The sequence below is a fragment of the Embiotoca jacksoni genome, unplaced genomic scaffold (genome assembly GCF_022577435.1).
Source record: "Embiotoca jacksoni isolate LCO1_2020_lvr unplaced genomic scaffold, fEmbJac1.0.p SCAF_46, whole genome shotgun sequence".
Classification (NCBI taxonomy): Eukaryota; Metazoa; Chordata; class Actinopteri; family Embiotocidae; genus Embiotoca; species Embiotoca jacksoni.
The window spans coordinates 2,460,271-2,485,270 of NW_027185399.1; the positions used below are offsets into that span (position 1 = coordinate 2,460,271).

The 25,000-nt window shown below is 48.7% G+C and overlaps 2 protein-coding genes across 8 annotated transcripts in view; both read right to left on the minus strand.

The window, feature by feature from the left end:
• LOC138210412 (DDB1- and CUL4-associated factor 1-like) overlaps positions 1-11,072 on the minus strand; it is a gene marked incomplete at its 5' end in the record, with an annotated part of 15,460 nt that extends 4,388 nt beyond the window's left edge. Inside the window, 26 exon segments of the mRNA XM_069169543.1 lie at positions 288-392; positions 585-678; positions 855-1,088; positions 1,167-1,251; positions 1,335-1,417; positions 2,066-2,264; positions 2,367-2,602; positions 2,604-2,645; positions 2,916-3,563; positions 3,681-3,836; positions 4,357-4,521; positions 4,845-4,921; positions 5,237-5,361; positions 5,448-5,617; positions 5,964-6,054; positions 6,395-6,504; positions 7,036-7,215; positions 7,304-7,462; positions 8,670-8,771; positions 8,889-9,515; positions 9,962-10,099; positions 10,449-10,562; positions 10,642-10,715; positions 10,801-10,877; positions 10,974-10,990; positions 10,992-11,072. Coding sequence (XP_069025644.1) covers positions 288-392; positions 585-678; positions 855-1,088; positions 1,167-1,251; positions 1,335-1,417; positions 2,066-2,264; positions 2,367-2,602; positions 2,604-2,645; positions 2,916-3,563; positions 3,681-3,836; positions 4,357-4,521; positions 4,845-4,921; positions 5,237-5,361; positions 5,448-5,617; positions 5,964-6,054; positions 6,395-6,504; positions 7,036-7,215; positions 7,304-7,462; positions 8,670-8,771; positions 8,889-9,515; positions 9,962-10,099; positions 10,449-10,562; positions 10,642-10,715; positions 10,801-10,877; positions 10,974-10,990; positions 10,992-11,072 — 4,189 coding nt within the window.
• Positions 11,073-14,906: 3,834 nt separating this feature from the next.
• smpd4 (sphingomyelin phosphodiesterase 4) overlaps positions 14,907-25,000 on the minus strand; it is a 17,547-nt gene continuing 7,453 nt past the window's right edge. For 2 of the 7 annotated variants that reach the window (XM_069169510.1, XM_069169511.1), the window contains exons 10-20: positions 24,361-24,432; positions 21,366-21,503; positions 19,245-19,399; positions 19,044-19,134; positions 18,840-18,937; positions 18,602-18,765; positions 18,060-18,265; positions 17,747-17,977; positions 17,210-17,341; positions 17,001-17,129; positions 14,907-16,604 (exon numbers count right to left, since the gene is read on the minus strand). In XM_069169510.1, coding sequence (XP_069025611.1) covers positions 16,281-16,604; positions 17,001-17,129; positions 17,210-17,341; positions 17,747-17,977; positions 18,060-18,265; positions 18,602-18,765; positions 18,840-18,937; positions 19,044-19,134; positions 19,245-19,399; positions 21,366-21,503; positions 24,361-24,432 — 1,740 coding nt within the window. In that variant the 3' untranslated portion in view covers positions 14,907-16,280. The remainder of the gene's footprint in view (positions 16,605-17,000; positions 17,130-17,209; positions 17,342-17,746; positions 17,978-18,059; positions 18,266-18,601; positions 18,766-18,839; positions 18,938-19,043; positions 19,135-19,244; positions 19,400-21,365; positions 21,504-24,360; positions 24,433-25,000) is intronic. The other 5 variants (XM_069169516.1, XM_069169512.1, XM_069169515.1 and 2 more) reach the window with 5 other exon arrangements.

Genomic DNA, 25,000 nt, shown 5'->3' on the forward strand with positions numbered 1-25,000 from the left:
TTTTATAATAAAGTCAAAGTGACGATCAAATTTACAGAAATCCAACAAATGAGGCTCGTAAAAAATAAAACAAAGGGAAACCAGGAGTTTTATAAACAAAAATAACAACACGGAAACAAAAACAGGAAGTTTAAATCCTTCATGGCTGTAAATATAAACTAAAGAGGGCTATAAAACTGTCCGAGGGTGAATTCAAACATTTGGAGGAACCTTTCAGGACTTTTTGATCTGCTCTCGTTTTTTGACCAATGGGCTTTGAGCCAGCAGTAAACAGGAAGTGAGCCTACCAATGGGCTTGTAGTCTGTAGCATCAAAGGTTCTGAAGGAGGAGCCGAATGGACTCTTCATCGCCTGGTCCATCACATCGTCCTCATCAACGGCCTGCAGCATCGCTGGACACGAGAACGGGAGGAGAGACGGAGGATAACGTGTCACACACTGACACACAGAGACACACACACACACACACACACACACACACACACACACACACACACACACACACACACACACACACACACACACACACACACACACACACACACAGCATTGATTCAGTGTGTTAATAAGGGAGACACACACACCTCCATACATGATGGTGGCGTTGCTGTTGAAGACCAGCCTGCACTGGTCGAGGGCGGGAACGGTGTGCAGCAGGTGGAACGTCCTCAGGTCCCACTGAGAGGAGCTGTCAAGGACCAAGACAACAGGACAACGAGGGACAACGAGGGACAAGGCAGTCACTCTTTATAATACATAACCTGACTTCCTCCTTCGTTCCGGTCATAAACACTACGACCACTAGAGGGCACACCCCCGTAAACATCTAATCCAGCGGCCCCTTCCGAGGATACGATCTCCGTGTTGATGATGACCTCCAGCCCGTTGGGATGGAAAACGCCGCTGATGTTCATGTTGAACTTGTCGAACTTGTGGATCGCCCGAGACGCCCGCACGTCCCACAGCACGCCGTCATTCAGCACCAGGTTGTCGGTGGGGTCGAAGGTCGCGCAGTTCCTCTTGTAGATGTTGGCCAGCGAGGGGTCGTTCAGGGTCAGCGTCTTCTGGCCCGTCTGGATGTCGTAGATCTGCAGGGAGACGATTTTATCACTGGACGCATGAGGGGACGTTCAGCGAGTCGTGGCAGAGGATTGTGGGTAACCTACGTGTGCCACCTGGTCCTCGGTGCCGATGACTCTGTCCTGAGAGAGTTTACTGAACTCTACGTAATGATCGTCTACGAAGGAGCTCCTGAGAGAGACGGGAAACGCATCAGAAAACCACAACACACTTAATCAACTGTCAATGAAATAAAAACCATGACTGAGTTTTACTTCATACTGAAGACGCCGTCCATTCTCCAGAGAGCCGACAGTGGGACGCTCCAGGAGGCGGAGGTCAGCAGCAGCTTCCCGTCCTGACACACACACAAGTCTTCATATGAGAATTATTTCATTTAGATGAAACAAAAGGTAAAAAAAACAAAAAAAAACTTGAATAGAACTGTCCAGTTTTTTAGGTTTTTTTTAAACAGAAACCCAGCAGAGTTTCTTAAATAACAGGGTTTCATGTTGGAGAAGAAAAGGTAAATCACTTCCACGTGTTCTGGAGCTGCTCATCACTCCTGTAATACTGAGAAATAATCCAAACTATAATGGAAAAGCTTTTAAAACAACAATTCCCTTCAGTTTTGAGCCATCGTATCCAGATAAGAGACCAGACGCTGTCCAGGGTCCTGAAAACACATTTATGTTTAATATTCTTCTGATAGTCAGAAAAACTCTCAGGACAAAATGGATGAAAACTGATTTTCCAATTTTCTTCTCGTACATTTTTTCTTTGAATTTTTCTGGTTTTAAGTTATTTTACTTTATTCTTTCCTTTTTCAAAATGGTAACAAACAAAACCCCTGTGTGTGTGTGTGTGTGTGTGTGTGTGTGTGTGTGTGTGTGTGTGTGTGTGTGTGTGTGTGTGTGTGTGTGTGTGTGTGTGTGTGAGTGTGAGTGTGAGTGCGTGAGTGCGTGAGTGCGTGAGTGCGTGAGTGCGTGAGTGCGTGTGTGTGTACCCTGGAGGGCTGCAGGTGTGTGATGGCGGACTGGTGGCAGGTGTAGTTGGCCTCCTCCTCCCCGGAGAACACGTTGTAGAACTTGAGGTGTCCGGAGCAGGTTCCCAGCATCAGGAAGCGCTCGAAGGCCGAGAAGGCGCAGCAGGTGAAGCTGCTCTCGTCCTCGTCGCCCTCGTGGAGGACGGACATGGGGCGGAACCTGGACGGGGGGGGGGACAACAACAGGAAGTGGAGGGAGAAGTGATGGTTTGGACTTCCTCAGAAGATGTTTTTTTGCTCCACAGGTGGGCGTGGCGGTTACCTGCTGAAGATCAGGTGGCGGTCCAGGCCCCCCCGGTCCACGCCTCCGTACTTGGGGTAGAGCACCCTGCTGCCCAGACGGGCGGTGAAGTTGGACGGAGCCTGGCGCCTCTGTTTGGGCTCGGGGCAGCGGTGGGGGGTGAACAGGGAGAAGGGGGGGCAGGTGGTGACGGGGTTGGGGCAGCGGGCGTGCTGCTCCCGCAGGTACTCCGTGATGATGCTGTCCAGGGTGGGGGGGGGAGGGGAGGTGGCCGTCCAGCTGCTTCTTCATGGCCGGAGTCTGACGAAGATGAAGATGAAGAGGTAAACTACATGTTATTCATTTGATTTAATAATATCCAGTACATCCAGCGGTGAACTCTTTTATCCTTCATTATATATTTATTCATTGCTTATTTCTTGTTTTTATATTTAAAATATGTTTTATTATTATGTTATTTGTGTTTTAAGATTTTTGTTTGTTGGAGGACTGTAATGATTCAGTGAATATAAAACCTGCTTCTGATCATTTGTGATGACGAGGAGTGAAATCATATTTGTGAATAATGACCTGGATGAACGCTCCGTGGTCCGACTTCTGCTTCAGCGCCCGAAGTCTTTTCCCTGAGTTGCAGTTGGTCGCCGGTCGTTCCCGCGAGAAGAGAATCCGTCCGACCGGGTGCGAGCTCTGTGCGAGAGCTGCAGGGTGAGGATGAGGAGGCGTGAAGGCCGAGGTAGAGGCGGAGGAGCACGGAGGATGAGGAGGGAGGAGGGCCCGGGAGGAAGAGGGAGAAGCTACGACGGCCGAGGACAGCGGAGAGATTCCGACGTGGCCGACGACACGAGCCGAGATCCCGCCGGCTAACCTGCAGCTGCGGGAGGCCGAGGAGAAGGAGGAGGAGGAGGGCGGGGTCAGGCAGGAGGAGGAGGAGCTGGGACACACGGACGCGACGGGCAGGTTGGCCTCTTTGACCAGCAGGCTGGCCGTGTCGTGGAGCCCTTTGGCCGCCAGGTGGTTCCTGATGAGCACCAGGAGCTCCTTCTCGGAGAAGGTGATGCGTGACTGGGCGACCACGTTGGCCCTCTGCAGGCGGGCCAGCGACACGTCGGTGCCGACGAGGAGCGGCTTCCCGGAGACGCGCTCCGTCAGCTCCACGGCGTAGCGGCAGAAACGCACGTGTTCGCTTCGTTTGTCCTGCAGCAGCGGCTCCTTCATCAGCTGACAAACAAACACAACAAAAACAACACGCGGGGTTGGATGTGCGTGTATTAGTTTGATCTCTGTGATCCTGATTGGATAATATTTATTAAAGTATTTAAGAGGTCTGTTCAATACCTGCTGGATGTGTCCGCTGCTGAAGAGCGGCAGCTTGCTGATGATCTGACGGATCGCGGAGCTGCGAGAGAGTCCGACCAGAGACTTGCAGGCCAGAGCACGGATCAGGTCCGCGTCTGTGATCGGCATCTTCACCGACAGCAGAGACAGGAGCACCTAAAGGGGACCGAGGGACCGGAGGGACCGGAGGGACGAGAGGGACGAGAGGGACGAGAGGGACGAGAGAGACGAGAGGGACCGGAGGGACGAGAGGGACGAGAGGGACGGGAGGGACGAGAGAGACGAGAGAGACGAGAGGGATGAGAGGGACCGGAGGGACCGGAGGGACGAGAGGGACCAGAGGGACCGGAGGGACAAGGGAATTTAGCAAAATTGCAAGCTGCTGCAAATACTTGACTTGACAAACTTGACTTTGCGTTAAATATTGTGATTTCCTGGATGTGGAAGATTCATAACTAATAAATCAGAGAAGCTTTCAGGCCTCAGACAGTTCAGCGCTTTACAGACGAGTTTAAGGATTTTAAAATCTGTCCTTTGACAAACAGGAAGTCAGAGCAATTTTTAATCGTCTAACCAGTTGAAAATAAAAACCTTCTGCATCTTTACAGACAGAAATCCTTTATGATTTCTCGCTGGTTGAGTTCCAATAAAAACGCTGCTCGTCATCTGTTCTCACCTTTATCCCGTTGTTGTTCTGCACCACCTGCCACATGTGGGCCAGCACCCTGCCGTGGGGGGCGGCGGCCTGCTGCAGGTGGAGGGGGGTCCGGAGCGGGGCGACAGCGAACGCACCGGCGGTGTTCAAGCTCTGGTCCGGAGCGCACACGCAGTTTGTGATCACCTGAGGACGGACAGGCGTGAAGTTATGACGGAGAAGGAGCTGATGAAAGTGTCACGTTCCTTTAAGAGACGTCAGAAACAGGAAGCGTGGATGACAAATTTCACAATAAACTACGTCCACTTTTATATACAGTGAGGTCACACCGTTACAGTGCAGTGATGTCATCACACCAACATGTCCGAATGTTGCCAAACATCTCCACTTTTTTTCGTACTGAAAATTACAACAATGATACGACGTGGCACACCGACAGGCTCGCCTGACGTTGCCACGGCTACCGGTGCAGCTCACAAACATCATCGAGTAAAACCCGTCTCTCTTACTTGCAGCGCCGACTTCTGGATCTCGGCGTCGTTGATGAACACTTCGCCCTCCGCGACGCCCAGAATGATGCTCATACCTGCAGCGGAGACGAGACTTTAAAACCGCTCAGTTAAACAGAAGTTGACCTCACAGGCGGACAGACGCCACCGCTCTGTACCGGGCCTGGAGGCGAGGGGTGGGTCTGACTGACTTATGCCCCGCCCACTTACACCAGAAACCTGACCGCACTTCAAGCATGTCAATGAAACCAGACGACATATCTGTGTTTGAGTCCCAATGTCAAGAAGTTGATGCTTTTTCAATGGGAGTCTATTAGCGCCTGCCCCTGGTGGCCCTCGGTGGTATTACACTGTTATAAGTCAAATGAAGCAGAATATAACGTTTTACTGACCCACGGTGGAAACGGTCGACCTGTTTTCATCCACAACGTTCACGGTGTCGGCCAGCACCAACTGGACTTTAGGAACCACGGTGAGGATGGCCAGGATGTCCAGGGCGTAGCGCACGGTGTCACTCCTGGACTCACAAACACACACACAAAGACATCGGTACAAACTCACAAAGACGAGCAGGAGAAAACAGAAACGGCGCTCGTCTTTTACCGGCCGTTGTACGTCCTCCAGTCGCAGGCGGTAGAAATGAGCTGCAGCATCAGAGGGACGCAGGACAGCTTGTAGAAAACCTCCACGGGCTCCCAGTAGAGCTGAGGAGGTCCGGACTCGATGAGGAACTCCATCATCTCGATGACCTGCTCTCTGGAGTACATGCAGGCCTGGAAACACACACACACACACACACACACACACACACACACACACACACACACACACACACACACACAGATTTAAAACACACCATGTAGTTTGTTTGAGGACCCCAATTCCACTAATTTTTAAGTAACAGTTCAAGAAAATGTTTTTTTTTGTTGTTGTTGTTTTTTATCTCCACTTGCAATTGTACTTCGAAAGAAAAAAACAACAACACTTAAATCTTCACATATTGTGTCCCGGTTGTTTAGAAAAGTTGCTGCAAAATCAAACTGTTTTTTTTTATCACAGAAATCCCAAAGAAGAGAAGAGAAACGTGTGACGACAACGTAAATGAAACAGGAAGCTGACCTTGTAGAACGGCTGCTGAGGAACCACGTCTGAAGTGTGCAGAGACTGTTTCACCTGCTCCGTCTTCACCACCAGGTGAGCCTCAAAGTACCTGCAGTCATCAGCTCATCAGCAGTAATTACAGTTTTAAAGGCAACACAGCAGCGGACACAACGAGCAGGTGGGAAGATGTGTGAGGAGGAAACTGACGAGTGTCTGCAGGTTTTATTGAGGACGATTTAAGACTTTCAGACGTGATGAAAAACTGAAAACTGTTTAACTTTTAAAAGGAAATTCAAATTCAATGAGCATTTAACTTATTAAAAACAAAATTAACAAAAGTCAGGAGCTGCTTCCTCTCATGTGATGATGCAGGTGAAGTGTGTGTGGTTTCTCTCGGTGTGTGTGTGTGTGTGTGTGTGTGTGTGTGTGTGTGTGTGTGTGTGTGTTACCTGCGTAGAGCCAGACAGGTGTGTTTGGCCGTCTGCCGGCTGGAGAACACCTGGTCGTCGCTCATCACCGACGCCTCGTTCTCTGTGTTCAGGATTTCCAGAGTGCTTACCTGCAGGAGGGAGGAGGGGAGGAGAGAGAGAGAGGGAGGAGGAGGGGTGGGGGGGGAGTCGTCGTCAACGTTTACGTCGGACACGGTGGATCAGTCGCTCCAAAACCTCGTAAACATCTGATCAGTGACTCGTTTTAAGAAGTCCGGAGAGGCGCGAGGATGTTTTCTGAAACACTTTGACAAACTGAAAGGACATTTTAGGGAAATTTAACCTCACAAAGCCTCATTGAACAGGTTCTCAGAGTAATTTAACTTTAGAGGATGTAAAGTAAGACCGATGATGAATGATGAATTGTTTTGGACTCATTTTAAACTGGAGTTCAGGTTAAATTTGAACTAAACTTCATGATATTTGAGGACTCTGCCCAGAAACTGATCCCACCCCCCGACTTTAACGTCTGAAAGAGACTTTTTATAATTGCATGATATTCCAGGAGCTCCAGGACCAGTAGTTCCTCCACAGATTTGTTCTGCAGAGCTGATCTTTGCTGTGCAGCTTCTCCTTTCCACACCGTCCACTTCCTGACTGACCAGGTTGACGAGCCGGCGCAGGCCGTCCTGCCGGTCGAAGAGCTGCAGCACCGCCCGGCAGGAGAAGGAGATGGAGAAGAACATGGTGGCGTGGCAGACGCCTGAAGCGTGAGACGACTCCAGCAGGAACAGAGCGTAGGACACCATGTCGGGGAGGACGCCGGCCGGCAGCGAACACACCTGCAGAAACACACAGCTGAGAGTCCGCCCGCCAACCCGCCAACACCCGGACCGACCGTGTTGTGAGTTTGTGTGTGCGTCTCCGTACCCGCTCCATGGCGTCGTGGTTGTACGCCACGTAGTAGAGGCAGAGGGAGACGCCGATCGCCGCCATGGAGCGCCGTGGGACCTCCAAGAGCTTCTGCACGCCTCCGTGAGCGATGAACTCCGAGGCGAACTTCTTGTAGAGCAGCAGCGAGGCCAGATACTGCAGAGACACGGGAGAGGGTTTTATTAAGACTACGTCAGAAAACAGAAAACAAATCCACGCAGATTTAACGAGTACGTTTTGGTTTTTTGTTGCAGATTTCTGTAAACCAGCAGCTTCAAAATCTATAAGAAGCAGCTTGTGACAGAAAATGAGAAATCAGATTTTAAACTTGAGTTCAGTGTTCAAACATTAAATAAATTGAAAGAGGCCTTAAGTGACCATATTTGGACGAGCTGGGGCGGAGCTGACTGACTAAGCCCCGCCCACCTATACCAGAAACCTGACTGCAGCACAGGCCTGTCAATCAAGACCTTTACGTTTGTAAAGGTTTTCTAACCTCCTCTTCTTTCTGAGGAAACTGAACATTTTTTGTTTAAAATATTTGCGTGCCACATTAAAAACTGTGAACACAGTTGCAGCGTTTTGAGGAGTGAAGTTTGTATCAGCAGACCTCCACCCTCAAAGGTTCGGATTATCTCTCTCACGCAGACAACCTGGTCTGCAGGGAGGAGCCGAGCGTCTCCATGGAAACCTGGACTGAACAGCAACCAGACTGCTGAAAGGCTCAACTAAACATTTAATCGGATAAAATACTATTAAAGATTAAACAATTAGTCCATTAATCCACCAGTCAAAAATAATCTGCAACTATTTTTTATAAACGATTAGTTGCGAAAAATAATAAGTGAAATAAATACCAAATATAAAAACAAAAAAAACTGAGGATGTTCTGCTTTGTTTTAATCATTTATCTTTATAAGGATAAATGATTTACATCTTTAGGGATTTTAAGAGTTTTAATTGAACAAATAAAGACGTCACCTTCAGCTCAGTAAAATGTTTTGGCAAATTTTTTTAGCCAACGACCCAAAAATATGAGCAGCATTATAATCAATAAATACAATAATTAGATTTGTAAATGAAAAAATAAAGCTTGTTTCACACCTGGTAACGGATGTAAATGAACTTTTAACAATCATTTTATATCGCTCTTATATCGGCTCTGGAGCAGATTTACTCAACAGTATTTTATAAGGTGGTTTATTTTTGTTATAGAATATAAAAAAGTTTATAGTCAATAACCTGAATAATGAACTAACTGGACTTGAAATCTGTTAACAACATGGCTGTGCTCGTTACTCTATAAATACGATGGCTATTATCTCTGCGATGTTTTTGAAGACAGTAAAAGCTGCCGTGTCACCAGCAGGGCGTCGAAGGTGAGCTGGACGTTCCTGGTCGTCCGGACGTCGATGTAGTTCATCAGCAGCGAGCGCGTGTCCAGCTGCATGAAAACCGCCAGCAGCTGCAGAGGAAACAGAAACGTTGCATCATCAGGACTTTTTAATTCGGTGTGTCGTAAGAAAATGTGTCCGATTGATTTTCCAGATGAGAAGACACGCGTTGGTATCTGAACTCTGACCTCCTGGCAGTCTCCCAGCGGCGTCAGGTACTGCAGGATGAGCCTCTGCTCCATGGCCGAGCTCAGCGGAGAGAGGGAGTAGTCGGTGCCGATCACCATGGAGCTCATCTCAGACCAGGAGGTGCTTCTGGACGCCTGTTGGCTGCCTTTGGCCCTCTCCTCCTCCTCCTCCTCCTTCTCCTCCTTCTCCTCCTCCTCCTCCTTCTCCTCCTCCTCCTCCTTCTTCTTCTCCTCCTTCTCCTCCCCCTCCTTCTTCTCCTCCTTCTTCTCCTCCTCCTCCTCCTCCATCCTGCTGGAGGAGGTGGTAAAGTTGAGCTTCTGCGTCACCTTCCTCCCGTTCTCCTTTACTGCCCGTGTCCTCCCTCCCCCTCCTCCTCCTCCCTCCCCTCCGTTCTCCGTCGTCCTGGAGACGGCGTCCAGACTCGTTTGGTAAAGAGGAAGTCGCCGGGCGTCGCAGCCGCGGTTGACCAGCGGAGAGCTGCTGCACACCTCCTCCTCTCCTCCCATCGTCTTGTCTGCTGTGGCGCTGGAGGTCTGGGCGGCTTCGACCTGAAGGTCCTGAGGTCGATTCTGGGTCGCGGCCTCTTTAATCTGCAGCTCACGCAGGCGCCGGATCATAATCGGTACCTGCAAGTCATGTTTTCAGAAGATTCTCTGAGGCCGGTTTAATATTTCAGTCACACCGACATTAAATAAAATCAGTCAGGACATGATGATGCACACGGAGCAGCAGGAAGAAAGAATCTTCAAGAGGAAGGATTCAGTTTCGACTTCTGATCAACATCAGCACAGATTCTGTCGTGGAAATCAGTGCATGGGCTCAGGAACACTCGGCTGTAAGTCGGCAAGTTGAAGATTTTCCGCTCCCCAAAATCTGCCGTTTCTCTGCTCCAGTTTCAGGTTTCCGTGGTAACATCACTAATGTTGACGTGCCAGCGGTCACGTTAACGTGAGGAACTCGGTGATGATGTTGAACTCTGAATACTTCCTGATGGAGGTCGTTGCTTCCTGCTGCTCCGTGTGCATCACCGTGCTGCGTTCAGGAACTCTCTCTGAACTTATCGATTCCTCACCAGCTGAGCGTTGTCCTCTCGGTAGCTCGCCACCACTTCCTGGTCGCAGAGCGCTCTGGCCAGCAGGCCGGTGGCGTAGACACACAGCGGCCGCTCGGCTTCTCGCGCCCAGCCGAACAGCTTTTCAACGACACCTTCCTGTCGAGCACGAGACACGGAGGACGAAACACACTTCTGGTTTTGATGATCAATATTCAATCTGGTTTGAATGAGTTATTCTTCAAAACACACTCTGGAGACTTCGAGCAAACAAACTTAGTGCTTTTTAAGAGTTTTCGAAGACTTCAGAAAGTTAAATGAAACATCATTTCCTCTGGAAAAGAAATGCACTCCAAGATTATAAAACATATCAGCAAAATAAAACGTAAAAAAAACCTGCTTTCAGTTTCCTTAAAATCCACAGAATCCGACATGATTGTTGTCAGGTCACCTAAACAATGTACGACCTTTGGAGTCTGTGAGTTATATCATTTTTAAATGTTGTTACCCTCTCCTTGAAGACGACGGTGGTCTCCAGGCCCGGCATGACGTCCAGCAGCAGGCGACAGGCCGCCGTGTTGAGGTTCAGCTCTCTGCTGGTCAATATGTACGTGTCCAACAGCTGCGAACACAAATCAGAGACCAGATTTATTCACTCCGACTCCTTCTGATCAGATTCTGCAGGGCTGAAATAAACGTACTGCATTCGTGAAGTCGTCGTTCATGAGGAGCTTCTTGAGGAGTTGTCCCAGAGTGCAGTCTGGGTCGGCCCGTCCTGGAGAGACAGACAGAACCTCAACGACAGGTTTTAATAAACAGAAGCTTTTAAAGGTTTAAACAAAAACACAACCAAGATCAACCTGGATGACGGTCGTCGAACGGATCGGGGTCGGCTTTGTGATATTCTTCAGTCTCGCGCTCGATCAGCTTCGATATTCTGCAGGAAAAAAAAACCACAGAAAAGAGATTAAACTCTGAAGAAACCTTTTTATTGATTAATTGATTATTTTCTTTACATCAGATCACAGCTCACCTTGTCAGAACAGACATCCAGCTGCTCTGTGGTTCCTCGCTGGGTTCCTTCCCATTCGTCCAGCAGCGCCACCACCTCCTCCTTGGGCGGTCCCGGTCGCCGCTACACAGCCGGCGCCCGCCGTGGCGACGGCTGCATTAGCAGCAGCAGCCGAGGCCGAAGACGGCGGCGGCTGGTCGTTAGAGGAAGACATCGCTGCCTGGAGGACACATTTTTAAAAGCTTTTCAATAACATGTGCAGCTAAAGCTTTCATCTTTCAGAAAATGTGTTATTTGGAGAATTCAGTTCACATTTCCAGAGTTTCTTGGAGGAAAAGCCTCCAAACGCCACTTTTGCATGTCATTATCTCCACGTCTCTCTGCTGTTCTTTTCCTTCTCTGCTCTCCTCTCTCCTCCCCTCCTCTCTCCTCCCTCCTCTCTCCTCCATCCTCCCCTCCTCTCTCCTCCCTCCTCCCTCCTCTCTCCTCCCTCCTCTCTCCTCTCTCCTCCTCTCCTCCTCTCTCTCTCTCCTCCCTCCTCTCTCCTCTCTCCTCCATCCTCCCTCCTCTCTCTCCCCTCCTCTCATCCTCCCTCCTCTCTCCTCCCTCCTCTCTCCTCCATCCTCCCTCCTCTCTCCTCTCTCCCTCCCTCCTCTCTCCTCCCTCCTCCCTCCTCTCTCCCTCTCTCCTCCCTCCTCTCTCCTGCCCTCCTCCCTCCTCTCTCCTCCCTCCTCCATCCTCCCTCCTCTCTCCTCCATCCTCCCTCCCCCCCTCCTCTCTCCTCCATCCTCCCTCCTCTCTCCTCCATCCTCCCTCCCCCCTCCTCTCCTCCTCCATCCCCCCTCCTCTCTCCTCCCTCCTCTCCTCCTCTCTCCTCCCTCCCCCCTCCCCTCTCCTCCCTCCTCTCTCCTCTCTCCTCCCTCCTCCCTCCTCTCTCCTCCCTCCTCTCTCCTCCCTCCTCTCTCCTCTCTCCTCCCTCCTCTCTCCTCCCTCCTCTCTCCTCCCTCCTCCCATCCTCCCTCCTCCCTCTTCTCTCCTCCCTCCTCCCTCCTCCATCCTCTCTCCTCCCTCCTCTCTCCTCTCTCCTCCTCCTCCCTCCTCTCTCCTCCCTCCTCCCTCCTCTCTCCTCCCTCCTCTCTCCTCCATCCTCCCTCCTCTCTCCTCCATCCTCCCTCCTCTCTCCTCCCTCCTCTCTCCTCTCTCCTCTCTCCTCTCTCCTCTCTCCTCCCTCCTCTCTCCTCCCTCCTCCATCCTCTATCCTCCCTCCTCTCTCCCTCCCTCCCTCCATCCTCTCTCCTCCCTCCTCTCTCCTCTCTCCTCCCTCCTCCCTCCTCTCTCCTCCCTCCTCTCTCCTCCCTCCTCTCTCCTCCCTCCTCCCTCCTCCCTCCTCCATCCTCTCTCCTCTCTCCTCCCTCCTCCCTCCTCTCTCCTCTCTCCTCTCCTCCCTCCTCTCTCCTCCCTCCTCTCTCCTCCCTCCTCCCTCCTCTCTCCTCCCTCTTCTCTCCTCCCTCCTCCCTCCTCATCCTCCCTCCTCTCTCCTCTCTCCTCTCTCCTCCCTCCTCTCTCCTCCCTCCTCCCTCCTCTCTCCTCCCTCCTCTCTCCTCCCTCCTCTCTCCTCTCTCCTCCTCCTCCCTCCTCCCTCCTCTCTCCTCCCTCCTCTCTCTCCCTCCTCCATCCTCCATCCTCTCTCCTCCCTCCTCTCTCCTCTCTCCTCTCTCCTCCTCTCCTCTCTCCTCCATCCTCCCTCCTCTCTCCTCCCTCTTCTCTCCTCCCTCCTCCCTCCTCCATCCTCCCTCCTCTCTCCTCCCTCCTCTCTCCTCTCTCCTCTCTCCTCCCTCCTCTCTCCTCCCTCCTCCCTCCTCTCTCCTCCCTCCTCTCTCCTCCCTCCTCTCTCCTCTCTCCTCTCTCCTCCCTCCTCCCTCCTCTCTCCTCCCTCCTCTCTCCTCTCTCCTCCCTCCTCTCTCCTCTCTCCTCTCTCCTCCCTCCTCTCTCCTCCCTCCTCCCTCCTCTCTCCTCCCTCCTCCCTCCTCCCTCCTCCCTCCTCTCTCCTCCCTCCTCCATCCTCCCTCCTCTCTCCTCTCTCCTCCCTCCTCTCTCCTCCCTCCTCTCTCCTCCCTCCTCCCTCCTCTCTCCTCCCTCTTCTCTCCTCCCTCCTCCCTCCTCCCTCCTCTCTCCTCCATCCTCCAGGCAGATGTTCATCCACCGCTGGGTCTGGGAGGGTTTCTGTTAAAAGGCCGTTTCTCCTCTCTCCTCCCTCCTCCCTCTTCTCTCCTCCCTCCTCCCTCCTCCATCCTCCCTCCTCTCTCCTCCCTCCTCTCTCCTCTCTCCTCTCTCCTCCCTCCTCTCTCCTCCCTCCTCCCTCCTCTCTCCTCCCTCCTCTCTCCTCTCTCCTCCCTCCTCCCTCCTCTCTCCTCCCTCCTCTCTCCTCCCTCCTCTCTCCTCTCTCCTCTCTCCTCTCTCCTCTCTCCTCTCTCCTCCCTCCTCTCTCCTCCCTCCTCTCTCCTCTCTCCTCTCTCCTCCCTCCTCCCTCCTCCCTCCTCTCTCCTCCCTCCTCTCTCCTCTCTCCTCTCTCCTCCCTCCTCTCTCCTCCCTCCTCCCTCCTCTCTCCTCCCTCCTCTCTCCTCTCTCCTCCCTCCTCCCTCCTCTCTCCTCCCTCCTCTCTCCTCCCTCCTCTCTCCTCTCTCCTCTCTCCTCCCTCCTCCCTCCTCTCTCCTCCCTCCTCCCTCCTCTCTCCTCCCTCCTCTCTCCTCCCTCCTCCATCCTCCATCCTCTCTCCTCCCTCCTCTCTCCTCTCTCCTCCCTCCTCCCTCCTCTCTCCTCCATCCTCCAGGCAGATGTTCATCCACCGCTGGGTCTGGGAGGGTTTCTGTTAAAAGGCCGTTTCTCCTCTCTCCTCCCTCCTCCCTCCTCTCTCCTCTCTCCTCCCTCCTCTTTCTCCTCCCTCCTGTGAACTCTCTCCTGTAGACTTCAGGTCTAAAATCTAAAGTGAAGGTTTGGTTCTTTCTGAGTGAAGCTTCAGATCTTTAAAGAGCCGCAGACACACGAAATGTTGTTGTTTACCTCCCACCCAGGTGGGTAAACAAAGTAAAACACCAACATCAAACTGAGAGAAGGAGGAGGAGGAGAAGGAGGAGAAGAAGGAGGAGGAGGAGGAGGAGGAGGAGAAGGAGGAGGAGGAGGAGGAGAAGAAGAAGGAGGAGAAGAAGGAGAAGAAGGAGGAGGAGGAGTATTTAGTTAAAGTTATCTCTTCCTCGTGCAGGTTTTTTGCCGCCCAACACTGGCCGTCAGCTGTCAGAGAGCAGCCGGACTCCGAGGCCTCCGTCCCGGACCCGGTGACCCGGTGAGCCGGTGAGCCGGTGAGCAACAGGTGGTCTCCGGTTCGGGACCTCCGCTGCTCCCGGAGCTCAGCTAACGGGCTGACAGTTAGCTCCCCTCGGCTAACTGCCCGCCCCTCCCTCCGGCGGAGGCTCCGGCTGAGTCCGGGTCCCGGAGAGTCCCCCCGGAGCCGGGTCGGGACCGGGCGAGGCGGCAGCGCGCGGACACCCGGTCCGCCTCATGTCTCCCGGACACCAGCAGCTTCAGCTAGCAGCTCGCGCTCCGATGTTCCTCACCTGAGTTTAGTGCGCGCGCTCGGCCTCGCGCTCCTCGCGCTCAACTCGTCCTTCGTAGAAAATTCTCACCAACTTTCCGCGTGAAAACAGAAGAAACAGCGACGACGATCAAAACGTTTCACCAAAGAAAAAGTTTCACGTTTATTTTTCAAACTTCTGCCGGCGGCCGAGAGCTGCGTCATCGAAGGGCGGTCGCTGTTAGATGACGCGCGACTGTGACGCGGCTCACGGGACTTGTAGTTCAAAACTTCTACAAACCAGATTGTCTTCAGATTAGTCGAGTTCAGAGCAGTTTAGTGCGACAGATGAAACACAAGCGAATAATTACACTACAACCATGAAATAAATAATATCTCACACATTTTTATTGAATAGATTAAAGAAAACTTGAATTTCATTAAAATAATCAAACCTCTAACTCCACTTTCTAACTTTAACCACATCTCTGCCTTCATCAGCAGTTTGAGATATATTTCAACTTTATGGCAAACAAAAGGAAATGATTTATGACCTTGATTCATTTTTGTCATTTATTTGATTGCATTCATGTTTTAAAACATTCCACTCTCTCAACGTTTGTCACGTTTATATAGTTTATTATATTCTAATTTTACTGGTATCAATATAAACATTTATTTTGCATTTTATTATGAGCATTAGTGTCGATCTTTTTTTCTTTTCCATTTGTATTCTTATCAGTTTATTAGTTAACTGCAAAGCACTTGGAATTTTTGGAATTTGTACAAAATGTCCTGCACAAAATTAAGCATAATTCCTTGGGATCAAAATAAATAGTTTTTACTTTTCATCAAACTACTTTTTACAAGACCAACACCAACATTTTTACACTGAAATTAAGTATTGTTTAACAAAAGGGTAATTAAAATAAGACCGTAACAAAACCAAACACTTTAGTAAATTGCTGTTGGGTTTCCCATTTCTGGAAGGTTTGTTTGACATAAAAAAGTTAAAATGCTCATTAAATATCAAATAACATCTGTAATAAATACAAATCTTTTTTAATTTTTTTTTTATTGCGTTTATTGAATCTTTTGGACAAAAATCTGAAAAGCATCTCACTGAGAAAAATACTTTATTCCATCAGCGCACTTCAAATATTTTGGCCTGCACCTGTTATCAGCTGCTTTTTGTAGGAACAACAAGAAAAAACAAAATCAAAACCTGTAATTATTTACAAGCTACGTGAACCACCATCAGTCGTATCAAAAAGCAAGAAGAGAAAAGCCGACGGTCCGTTTTTCACTCGAGTCAAACACACGAAGTTCTGTTCAAGGTTCGGAAATGATCCTCTGAAACGACGACGGGCCTCTTCAGCTCAGAGACGGGTCGGTCCTGACGAACTCCCGCTCAGTGACCGTCGACGGATTTCTGGTTGACGAACTAAATGTTTTTGAAGTGAAACAAAAAAAAACTTCTTGTTTAATGTTTGAAAATGTGAAATGTTGCTGCACTTTCTTGTTTTTATATTCTAACAGAAGGAAAACTTGGGTTTGTTGGATAAAAAAAAGCAACATATGGTTTTATTTCTGAACTGTTTTCTGGTGTTCTGAAGATGAACGGAGAAATAAAAGATTAATTAGTTTTAAAAAATTAAACAAAACTTTATTCCTCAAAGGAAAGGCTGCGTTGTCAGTTTACATCTAATCCTCCCGGGAGGTTGAAAGCTGTGTGTTCGACCCGCGTGAGAACGTCTCCGTCAGTGCGTCTTCAGTTTGTCTCCGAGCAGCGTCATGAAGAGTCCATACAGGAGACCCCCGGCCAGGATGAGCAGCGTGCTGGTCGCCGGGCCGACCGACAGCAGGGCGGCGAACACGTAGAAGAGCATCAGCAGCAGGATGGTCCGGTAGCTGGCCAGCGGCCGCAGGCTCAGCCGAGGCTGCCGGTTCGTCTCCAGCGTCTGCCGGGAGGTCGGGCTGTGCTTCAGTTTGGCCCTGGACGAGTCCGGGTCGGTCAGGTAGTAACGACTGAAGCGACCCAGGAAGTCCGGACGGGAGCAGAGAGCGGTCATGTGACCTCCGAACTGTAGGGGGGTAAAAATACACTTTTTTGTTCTCTACTGTACTCAGGATCAACATTTATTTCATTGTTATTTGGTAATTGTTGAAAAAAGGTTGTTGTTATTTTTTTTTTTCAACCACCAGGTGGCGCCACCTTCATTGAAATCATAAGTTGTATTCAACAGTTTGTTTGAGTGCACTCTGCACAATGTCCTGGTTTTATGTTCTGCATCACAGTTATGTTATATTAACCTGTCTTGGTTACTATGGATACGGATCAGCTGAGCGGTTAAGGCCTCACTTCATTCCCACTCTCTCTTTTCCTAGATTTCCTGTCTGTGCTATCAAAATAAAAGCTTTACATTAAGCTTGTATCTATTGTATCTATGCACCACAGATCTACGTGCAGACTAACTCACCCTGTTGTTGACCAATGAGGAGATCCGGTAGAGGACTCGGACCAGCAGGGCGCTCTCGTAGCTCCTGATTGGCTGCAGCTCGGGGTCTCCTTGGTACTGAATGTCGAACCTGCGCAGTCCGTTTATGATCTACACACACACACACACACAGTATGAGGGTTTGAGTCGGTGCTGCCGGACCTTCAGCTCAGTCCCAGTACGACACCCACCTGCCGGCGGCCCAGCTCAGTCAGGACGAGCCCGTTCTCTCCCTGGATGCAGTCGGGCAGCTGCTTGCAGTTCCCGTCGTCCTGGGAGGAGCCGAGGTTTGAAATGAGCTGACTCAACTGCCCCTGGTTCAGCTGGAAAACACAGATTTATCTTTTACAAGGAGTTTTCAAACAGAAGGTTCATTTAAAAACAAAATGGTATTCTCCACAATCTCATCGTTTAAATGCATCACGCCCTGAGTGACACACAGAGGTCAGAGGACAGAAACAGAGCAGAGAAGGCGGAGCTGTGAAGAGTGAGAGATCAAAGTTACACGGCTAGTCGGCTGAATTTTCAAATTAAAAGCCCTCCAGTTTCACACAGGGTTCGGATATATCGTCGGTTTATCCTGAGACGTGTTTCTTTCAGGAGGAGCTCAGCTATGTGAACAAATGTTACCAAACATCAGGAGCTCTCAGAGGAGAACAGGTGCGTCACATCTTCTGAACAGATCGGGAGTAAACAAAAACAACAACGGCCCTGAACAACGGTCTGACCTTGAAGATCTGACAGAGGTTCTCCAGAGCCCGGTCCAGGAACTCGTGGGTCTTCTTCAGACACTCGCCGCTCTCCTCCGGCTCGGCGCCGGCGAACGTGTTGTTGAGGTCCGAGGAGCCGAGTCCGAACCAGGACAGGAAGGAGTTGTTGGCCGCCACCTCGCTGGAGTGATCCGATATCCTCTTGGCCGTCTGTCGGGCCTGCGCGATGATCTGGATCAGCTTCATAACCTGCGGGGCGGAGACACACCTGAGACCGCTGCGCTTCCTGTATGATGTCATCACACCTGCCGGTCGACGGGGGCGGACTTACCGCTCCTCGGAGCTCGGAGCCGAACATCTGCTTGTACTGGCAGTCCTGTCCCTCCAGAGCGTAGACGTGGCTCTTCACCCGGAACACCATGTCCGTCACCGCCCGTTGCCGTGACGACAGGAAGCTGCCGCCCTGGTTGGGCGTCAGGTAGCCGCGGGGCTGCCGGTGGTGCAGGACGTGCTCGGGCTCCAGGAACAGCTGCTCGCCTGCAGACACGGGGGGCGGAGTCTGTTTGATCGAGGCCTCGTTTATCGTGACTAAAGATCGTCGTTCATTTATCGACGTCGGCTCACTCACTCGATTTTCTGTTTTAAACGATCGTTTTACATTTTGATTTTGTTGTTTCCGTGTTTGGAATAATTCTAATTCTACATCTTGTTTTCATACAAATTCAACTTAAAAAATTAAAATACAGTCTGACCTCACGTCCTGAAGTTCAGTTCATCTTTCTAATTCTGACTTTCAGTTCAACTTCGGCCCTTTGAACTGATTTATTAACGTGAACAAACGGTTGTTGGACGAGCAGCGATCTGCGTCCTCACCTTTCTGGATCATCTCGGCCAGGTTGGGCTGAGCGAACACTTTGGCCACCCTGAAGACCATCAGAGCGTTCTTGGCGTTGACCAGGTCCGTCCTCACCGCTCGGTTCAGGAACACCTGGAAGAGCTTGGTGTACATGAGCAGGTTCTCCTGAACGAACGACTCCCTGCAGAGGAAACGGGTTCAACGTCAGACACAGAATCAGCGGCCGGAGGTTCGTTTAAATCCCGTCCGACTCACCATTTGTCCGGTACGGTTCTGTTCTGGTCAGGCTGCGGGTTGGTCTTGTCTCCGGTGTACCTCCACGGCTGGATGTAGCTCAGCCACGTCTCCAACACCTGAACACACAGACGACACTCTCTCTTCACAACAAACCACGAGCCCGACCGGCGTGTCGCTTCATGATGACATCATCGACGTGAGACGCTGTAGAGGGAGGCGTACCGCTCTGAAGGAGGCGTCCAGAGGCCAGTGGCCGAAGCAGTGCTGCAGGAACAGGTAGAGCTTCTGCTGCACGAAGCGCTGCACCACCACCCTGCAGGCCGGAGAGGGTTAACAACACGAGTCACCGCAGGGGCATCGAAACAAAGACTGAAAGTAGCACGAGCTCCACGAGTCTGCCGGCGGGCCGAGAGTCGCTCTGACCTCTTGAACTCCTCCAGCGGGCTGGTGTGGGGGTGCGAGTGGGCGGAGGGCGACGCCGACAGCTGCTCCGGCTTCAGGCTGTTGGAGAAGGCGTGCAGGTGTTTGACCAGCAGACGAACCACCAGCACGTGTTCCTCCGTCGGGCTGAAGGGCTCCTGGAAAGAACAGCGGTCACACACTGCTGAGCAGACAGACACACACACACACACACACACACACCGCACACACACACACACACCGCACACACACACACACACACCGCCCACCACACCCCCGAATCATCGCCATCAGCAGCCAATCACAGCGCATCCCAGTCCGGAAGCAGCCAAACAAATCATCGCAGGCTCAGAGCGCTTCCTGCTTCGGAGTACAGAGGTCTCACATCCATCAATCAGTACAGCTGCCTGATTTATCATGTTCATGTCACTGGGGAATTTAAATTCATCTCTAATAGACTGATTTTAGATGGAACTGTTTCATCATTATTACGGTTTTATTCTAATATACTTCGTGCGTTAATTGATCAATGATGGCGTCATCCGGTCGGGGAAATAAAACATGAAATGTTTCAAATGAGTTGACAAATATTCCTGATTGTTGTTATCATACTGAAAATCTACGTGTCGTAAAATTTAGCATTTATTAAATCGCAGAGAAAATTAATGACTTTAAAAACATTGGACATTTAATTTTTACTGCAAATGTATATCAGGTCCAAATATTAGAAATCGGTCTCTTCTGTTACCAGAAATTGGTATCATCCAAAAAAAAAACACACCTGGTAGTTAACGGTGAATAAAAGACTTCTTCAGAAGAATAGAACCTAAATAAACTATAAAAACAATATTAATAATTCAGGTTTCAGTCAGAGGATTTGAGATGAAGGACATATTTCTTCCACACATCTGTGATTTGAATTGAATCTCTAATGAGAAGCAGAATGAACGGTGGGACCTCTGTACTCCATCAGCTGTTTAACCCACAGCAAAGCTGCTTTGTCGACGTGATGTCATGTTTCCTCCTCTGAACAAACAAACAAACAAACAAACATTACCTCTGGGACACGTCTGGAGTCATGAATGTTTTTGACTGGCAGATGTAATAAAAACTGTGTTGAGACTGTAGTTGTTTCTTTTGCTTTACACGAGATCGATGTGTCAATAGAAAGAAACACTGAACCACATGAACAACAAAGCACACCGGACGCAGTGTAAACAAGCATGCATTAAAAACAACAACAACAACAACAAACAGCAAAAGGGAAACACTCAAAAAAAAAAAATAATAATAATAATCTGTTTAAAGATTTAGTTTCAAAGCTTCATTCCAGGATTAATTTTCCTGTCAAGGATCCTTCTCAGTCAGACTGGAGGATAATAAATCAGTTTCTGAATTAAGAGGCCAAATTTATGGAAAAGTGGAATCATCTTTTAACAATCAGCTGAAAACTCAATTTTAAAGCTCATTTAATGGAGCTCACGTCCCTGAAGGATGAAGAACAGCCACTAAACAGGGTTCCCACCAAATCAGGGTTCAAAAACAGACTTTAACAGACTACAGGCAAAACATTATCCAACATTAACGGTCATTAGCTCGTAACCTAATAAGCTACTTTTTTTTTTAAATTCTGTCAGTGACCACTAATGATACCAAACACACACACTGAAAGTAACCAGCTACATACATGTATGTACATACATGTAAATATTATATATAAATATTATATATATATATATATATATACACATACAAATATATATATATATTTTTACTTTTTATTTAAACATGTAAAGTAAATTCCCTGAAATTCCCTGTTTGGAAAAGAGGTTTTAAAATTCCCTGAAATCCCCTGACCAATGGGAACCCAGCATTTAATAAGGCTGTCCTTGTATCATTCAGTCGGTCGGTGATAACCGTCATCCATCAGTTCACCAGCCAACCTGCTGCTTACAAAAGCTGAAACTCTTCACATGATTCGGTGCCAAAGCAGATCAAAGCATGCAGACTACATATCTGCCGTCTTCAGGTTGGTGACCGGAGGGACGACGTCTCACCGCGGGGGAGGGGGGGGGAGTACCAGAGAAGGAGCCTTGACTGAGACCGGAGCTGACTGAGGTTTACCTCCAGGAGGCCCCAGAGGGGCGGGGGTGAATGAAAAGGTAAAAGTACTTGGTAGGTGTGGAGGGTCCCAGAGCCTGGTGGGGCGTGGGGTTGGCACGGCATGCTGGACATACTGAGGCGGTACTGCAGCAGCGCCAGCTGTTCACCCGTAACCACCAGGAGGGAGAGGAGGAGGAGGAGGAAGAGGAGAAGGAGGAAGAGGAGGAAGAGGAGAAGGAGAAAGAGGAGGAGGAAGAGGAGAAGGAGGAAGAGGAGGAGGAGGAGGAAGAGGAGAAGGAGAAGGAGGAAGAGGAGGAGTGACAGCCAAGAGAGAGAGGAAGGTGAGAGGTGATGATAAGGGGGAGTGAGGAAGAGGAGGAAGGGGAGGACAGGGAGGCAGGAGGAAGGTTTCCATGAGAACAGGAGAAAAGGAGGCACCGAAAAACAGGAGAGCAACCGGACAGGAACATTTGTCCAAAACATCGAGGAGGGAAGGAAGGAGCAGAGAGCAGGAGAGGAGACAAACACAAAGAAAATGTTGACTGTGGGAACACAACGCTTCACCTGTAGGGGGCGACGAAGAGGCCTCTAACGATTCACCTGTAGGGGGCGACGAAGAGGCCTCTAACGCTTCACCTGTAGGGGGCGACGAAGAGGCCTCTAACGATTCACCTGTAGGGGGCGATGAAGAGGCCTCTAACGCCTCACCTGCTAACTCCAGGTCACCTGCAGGGCCCCCCCCCCCGACGAAAAGGCCTCCTCTCCACCAGAGAGCAGCAGGGACAGGAATCATTTCACCAATAATCAAACTGGATTATTTTATAAGAAAACACAACAGCTGCTAAAAACTGTTGGGTTTAGAGACTTAAAAACAAAGGAAGGATGTTTTATCCATTCATTTATGAATAACAATTCATGTCACGGTGCTAAATATTAGAAATATGAACATGTGCAGGAGTGAACGGACAAAAACATCCAAAATAAAACAAGATAAATGTGTTTTATAAGATTCCACCATTTAAATCTGATTTTACAGAGCAGCTGAAATGATTCCCATCTCGACTGCTTCCCTTCATTAACAGAGTGAACTCAGGACTGGAAGATTTAGTTTTGTGCCGATAAAACTTTCAACATAATCAACACAATCCAGCAGTTTAAACTTAAAGAACAAAAACAGCATCCAGATGTGTCGTTTCCTGAGAGCTGCAGTTTGAGTTCACTCTGAATAGGACGGACACGGACGACATCACAACACCCCGACACACGGACGACATCACAACACCCCAATGACATCACAACACCCGACACACGGACGACATCACATCAGGAGCACGTTAATGATGCAGGTCATCAGTCAGCAGGGGGCACGAGGAGTTAAAGAGCTGCTTCCTGTGCAGACGTATGCAGCAGTAATGCAGCTCCAGTGTTTCCTAAACAACATAAATCTGAAGCTGCAACAAGTTTAACTAATTATTCATATTTCAAGATTGATTCTTCACTTTTAAAAGTCTTTTTTGAAGCAGAAATGCAAAACATTTTATCATTAAAGCTTCTCAAATGTGAAGATTTGTTGTTTTTCTTGTCAGATTAATCAAAATAATAGCTCATGTGCAGCCAGAATCAGTAAATAAATAAAGAATGTAGATTTTAAAGTCCCTGCAGACTGCGTTACTGCTTCATAAACACTGGACACGGTGATGTTAGTGGATAAAACATCTCAGCATCACACAAACTAACAGGCAGTTTACAGCAGAGAATCAAAGTCACGCCAGTCTCTGATCATATATATCATATATATATATATATATATATATGATATATATGATGGTAAACACGCTGCAGGTGAAAAGAACACCAAAATAAAGTCCCGTTATGATTACTGTTGGTGGATGAACCAACTGATCTATGAATGGGGAAGTGAATCATGAAAGTTTAGTTGATGATTAATTAATCAAATCATAAAAATGACTATTATTACAAATTTGAATGTGTTTTTCTGTCCATTTTATATCATTATAACAGAGGTGGTTATGATATATTGTGATTTTAAACAAAATACGACACGCCGACTATTGTGATAAGAAATATTAAGATATATTTTATATCATTTTTTTCAAGGGCCATAAGAAAAAACTTTGTCAACATCAGTTTTATGTGATAAAGACTGAACAACACGTGATAGAAACCTGTCTGAAATGTCGCCCCAACATTTATTTATCTATTTATTAAATAATATCACAAAACATCACAATACTGTGTTGATTTTTTAATCATCTTCTTTTCTTTTTTTTTTATATCTAAAAACAACTATTTTGAAAGAGTATTTCCTGAATTGTTGAGACTGTTCGACAATAAAATGTTAGTTCCTGTTATTGTGCAGCAACAGTGTCGTTTATCTTTAGACATGAACATATTTAGCTTCACACCTTCCAGAGTTTCCTCCAGCTTCCCCCGTTGTTGTTGTTGACTTCATGTTGGTGTGCGACCACATAAAGAATAAAACCGGCAACACAAACACTGGTGAACATGCAGTGTGCACAAAAGAAGCGAAAGCACCACTACCAGGAACATGCCGACATCCCTGAACGCTCCGGAGAAACGCTCCCGGTATAAACCAGACCGACGGACGCTCTCACTGTCTGAGAGATTCACACTGCGAGTAGCTCGGAAAAACAACCAGATTCATGTAAAAGCACTCGATGGCGTCTTTAACAGGAGATCTCATGACATATTAAATAATATTAAAGCTGCTTGCAGGGTGAAGTCGTCCTTCACTGATAAACAGGACCATTTAGATTTTAAATCAAAGGAAACTGAGATAATATGTGGAAGTTGTGTGGTATGTTGTCTGGAAACAATCCAATCGGCAGCTGGTCAGGTGCTGACGGGGAGGGGGGGCGGGGGGGAGGTGGGGGGGGTGGTCAGCCAGTCAGCAGCCAGCCGTGCGACGCTGCAGTGCAGGAGAGAGGTGTGTGTGTGAAGAGGGGGAGGGGGGAGGGGGGTGTATCTATCTTACCTTTACCTGAGGAGACTGCAGCTTCTGGTACATCTCTAAGGAGTAGTGATGGAGCCAAACCTCCACGAACATCTGCAGACAACGAAGCACACAGAGTTTCATCTTCAAACACGACCAACACAGATCGAACTATCAGCCGACGGACACACAAATGGAATAATTGATAAATAGTCGCATCTTTTTTTTGAGTGAAGCACCTCTGCAGTGATTTTATTTGCCTTTCCGTTGTGAGAAAAACCTCTTAAACGAAGAAACTATGGCAGAAAAGTATTAAAACCTTTTTCATGACACAAAGCTACAGATTCATCAATAATGAAAATAGTCGTTAATTTCAATCATTTCATGATTATTGTGGCCAAAAGAGACTCATGATATGTCGAGCAACAGCAATAATATCAGCCAAATGAATCTCTGTTTGTTATATTTAACATTTAAAAACACAACTAAGATCCAAAAGAAATGTTTTACAGAGAACAATAAAAACAATGCACACGATCAATATATATTCTATTCTATTTAAACTGGATTTTATCTGACAACATAGAAAGATGACAAAGAATAAAGGAGAGAAAACATGCAGACTGAAGTGATGAAAGAGGGACAGAAACACCAAAAATAACCTTCTGATAAAAAATATTAG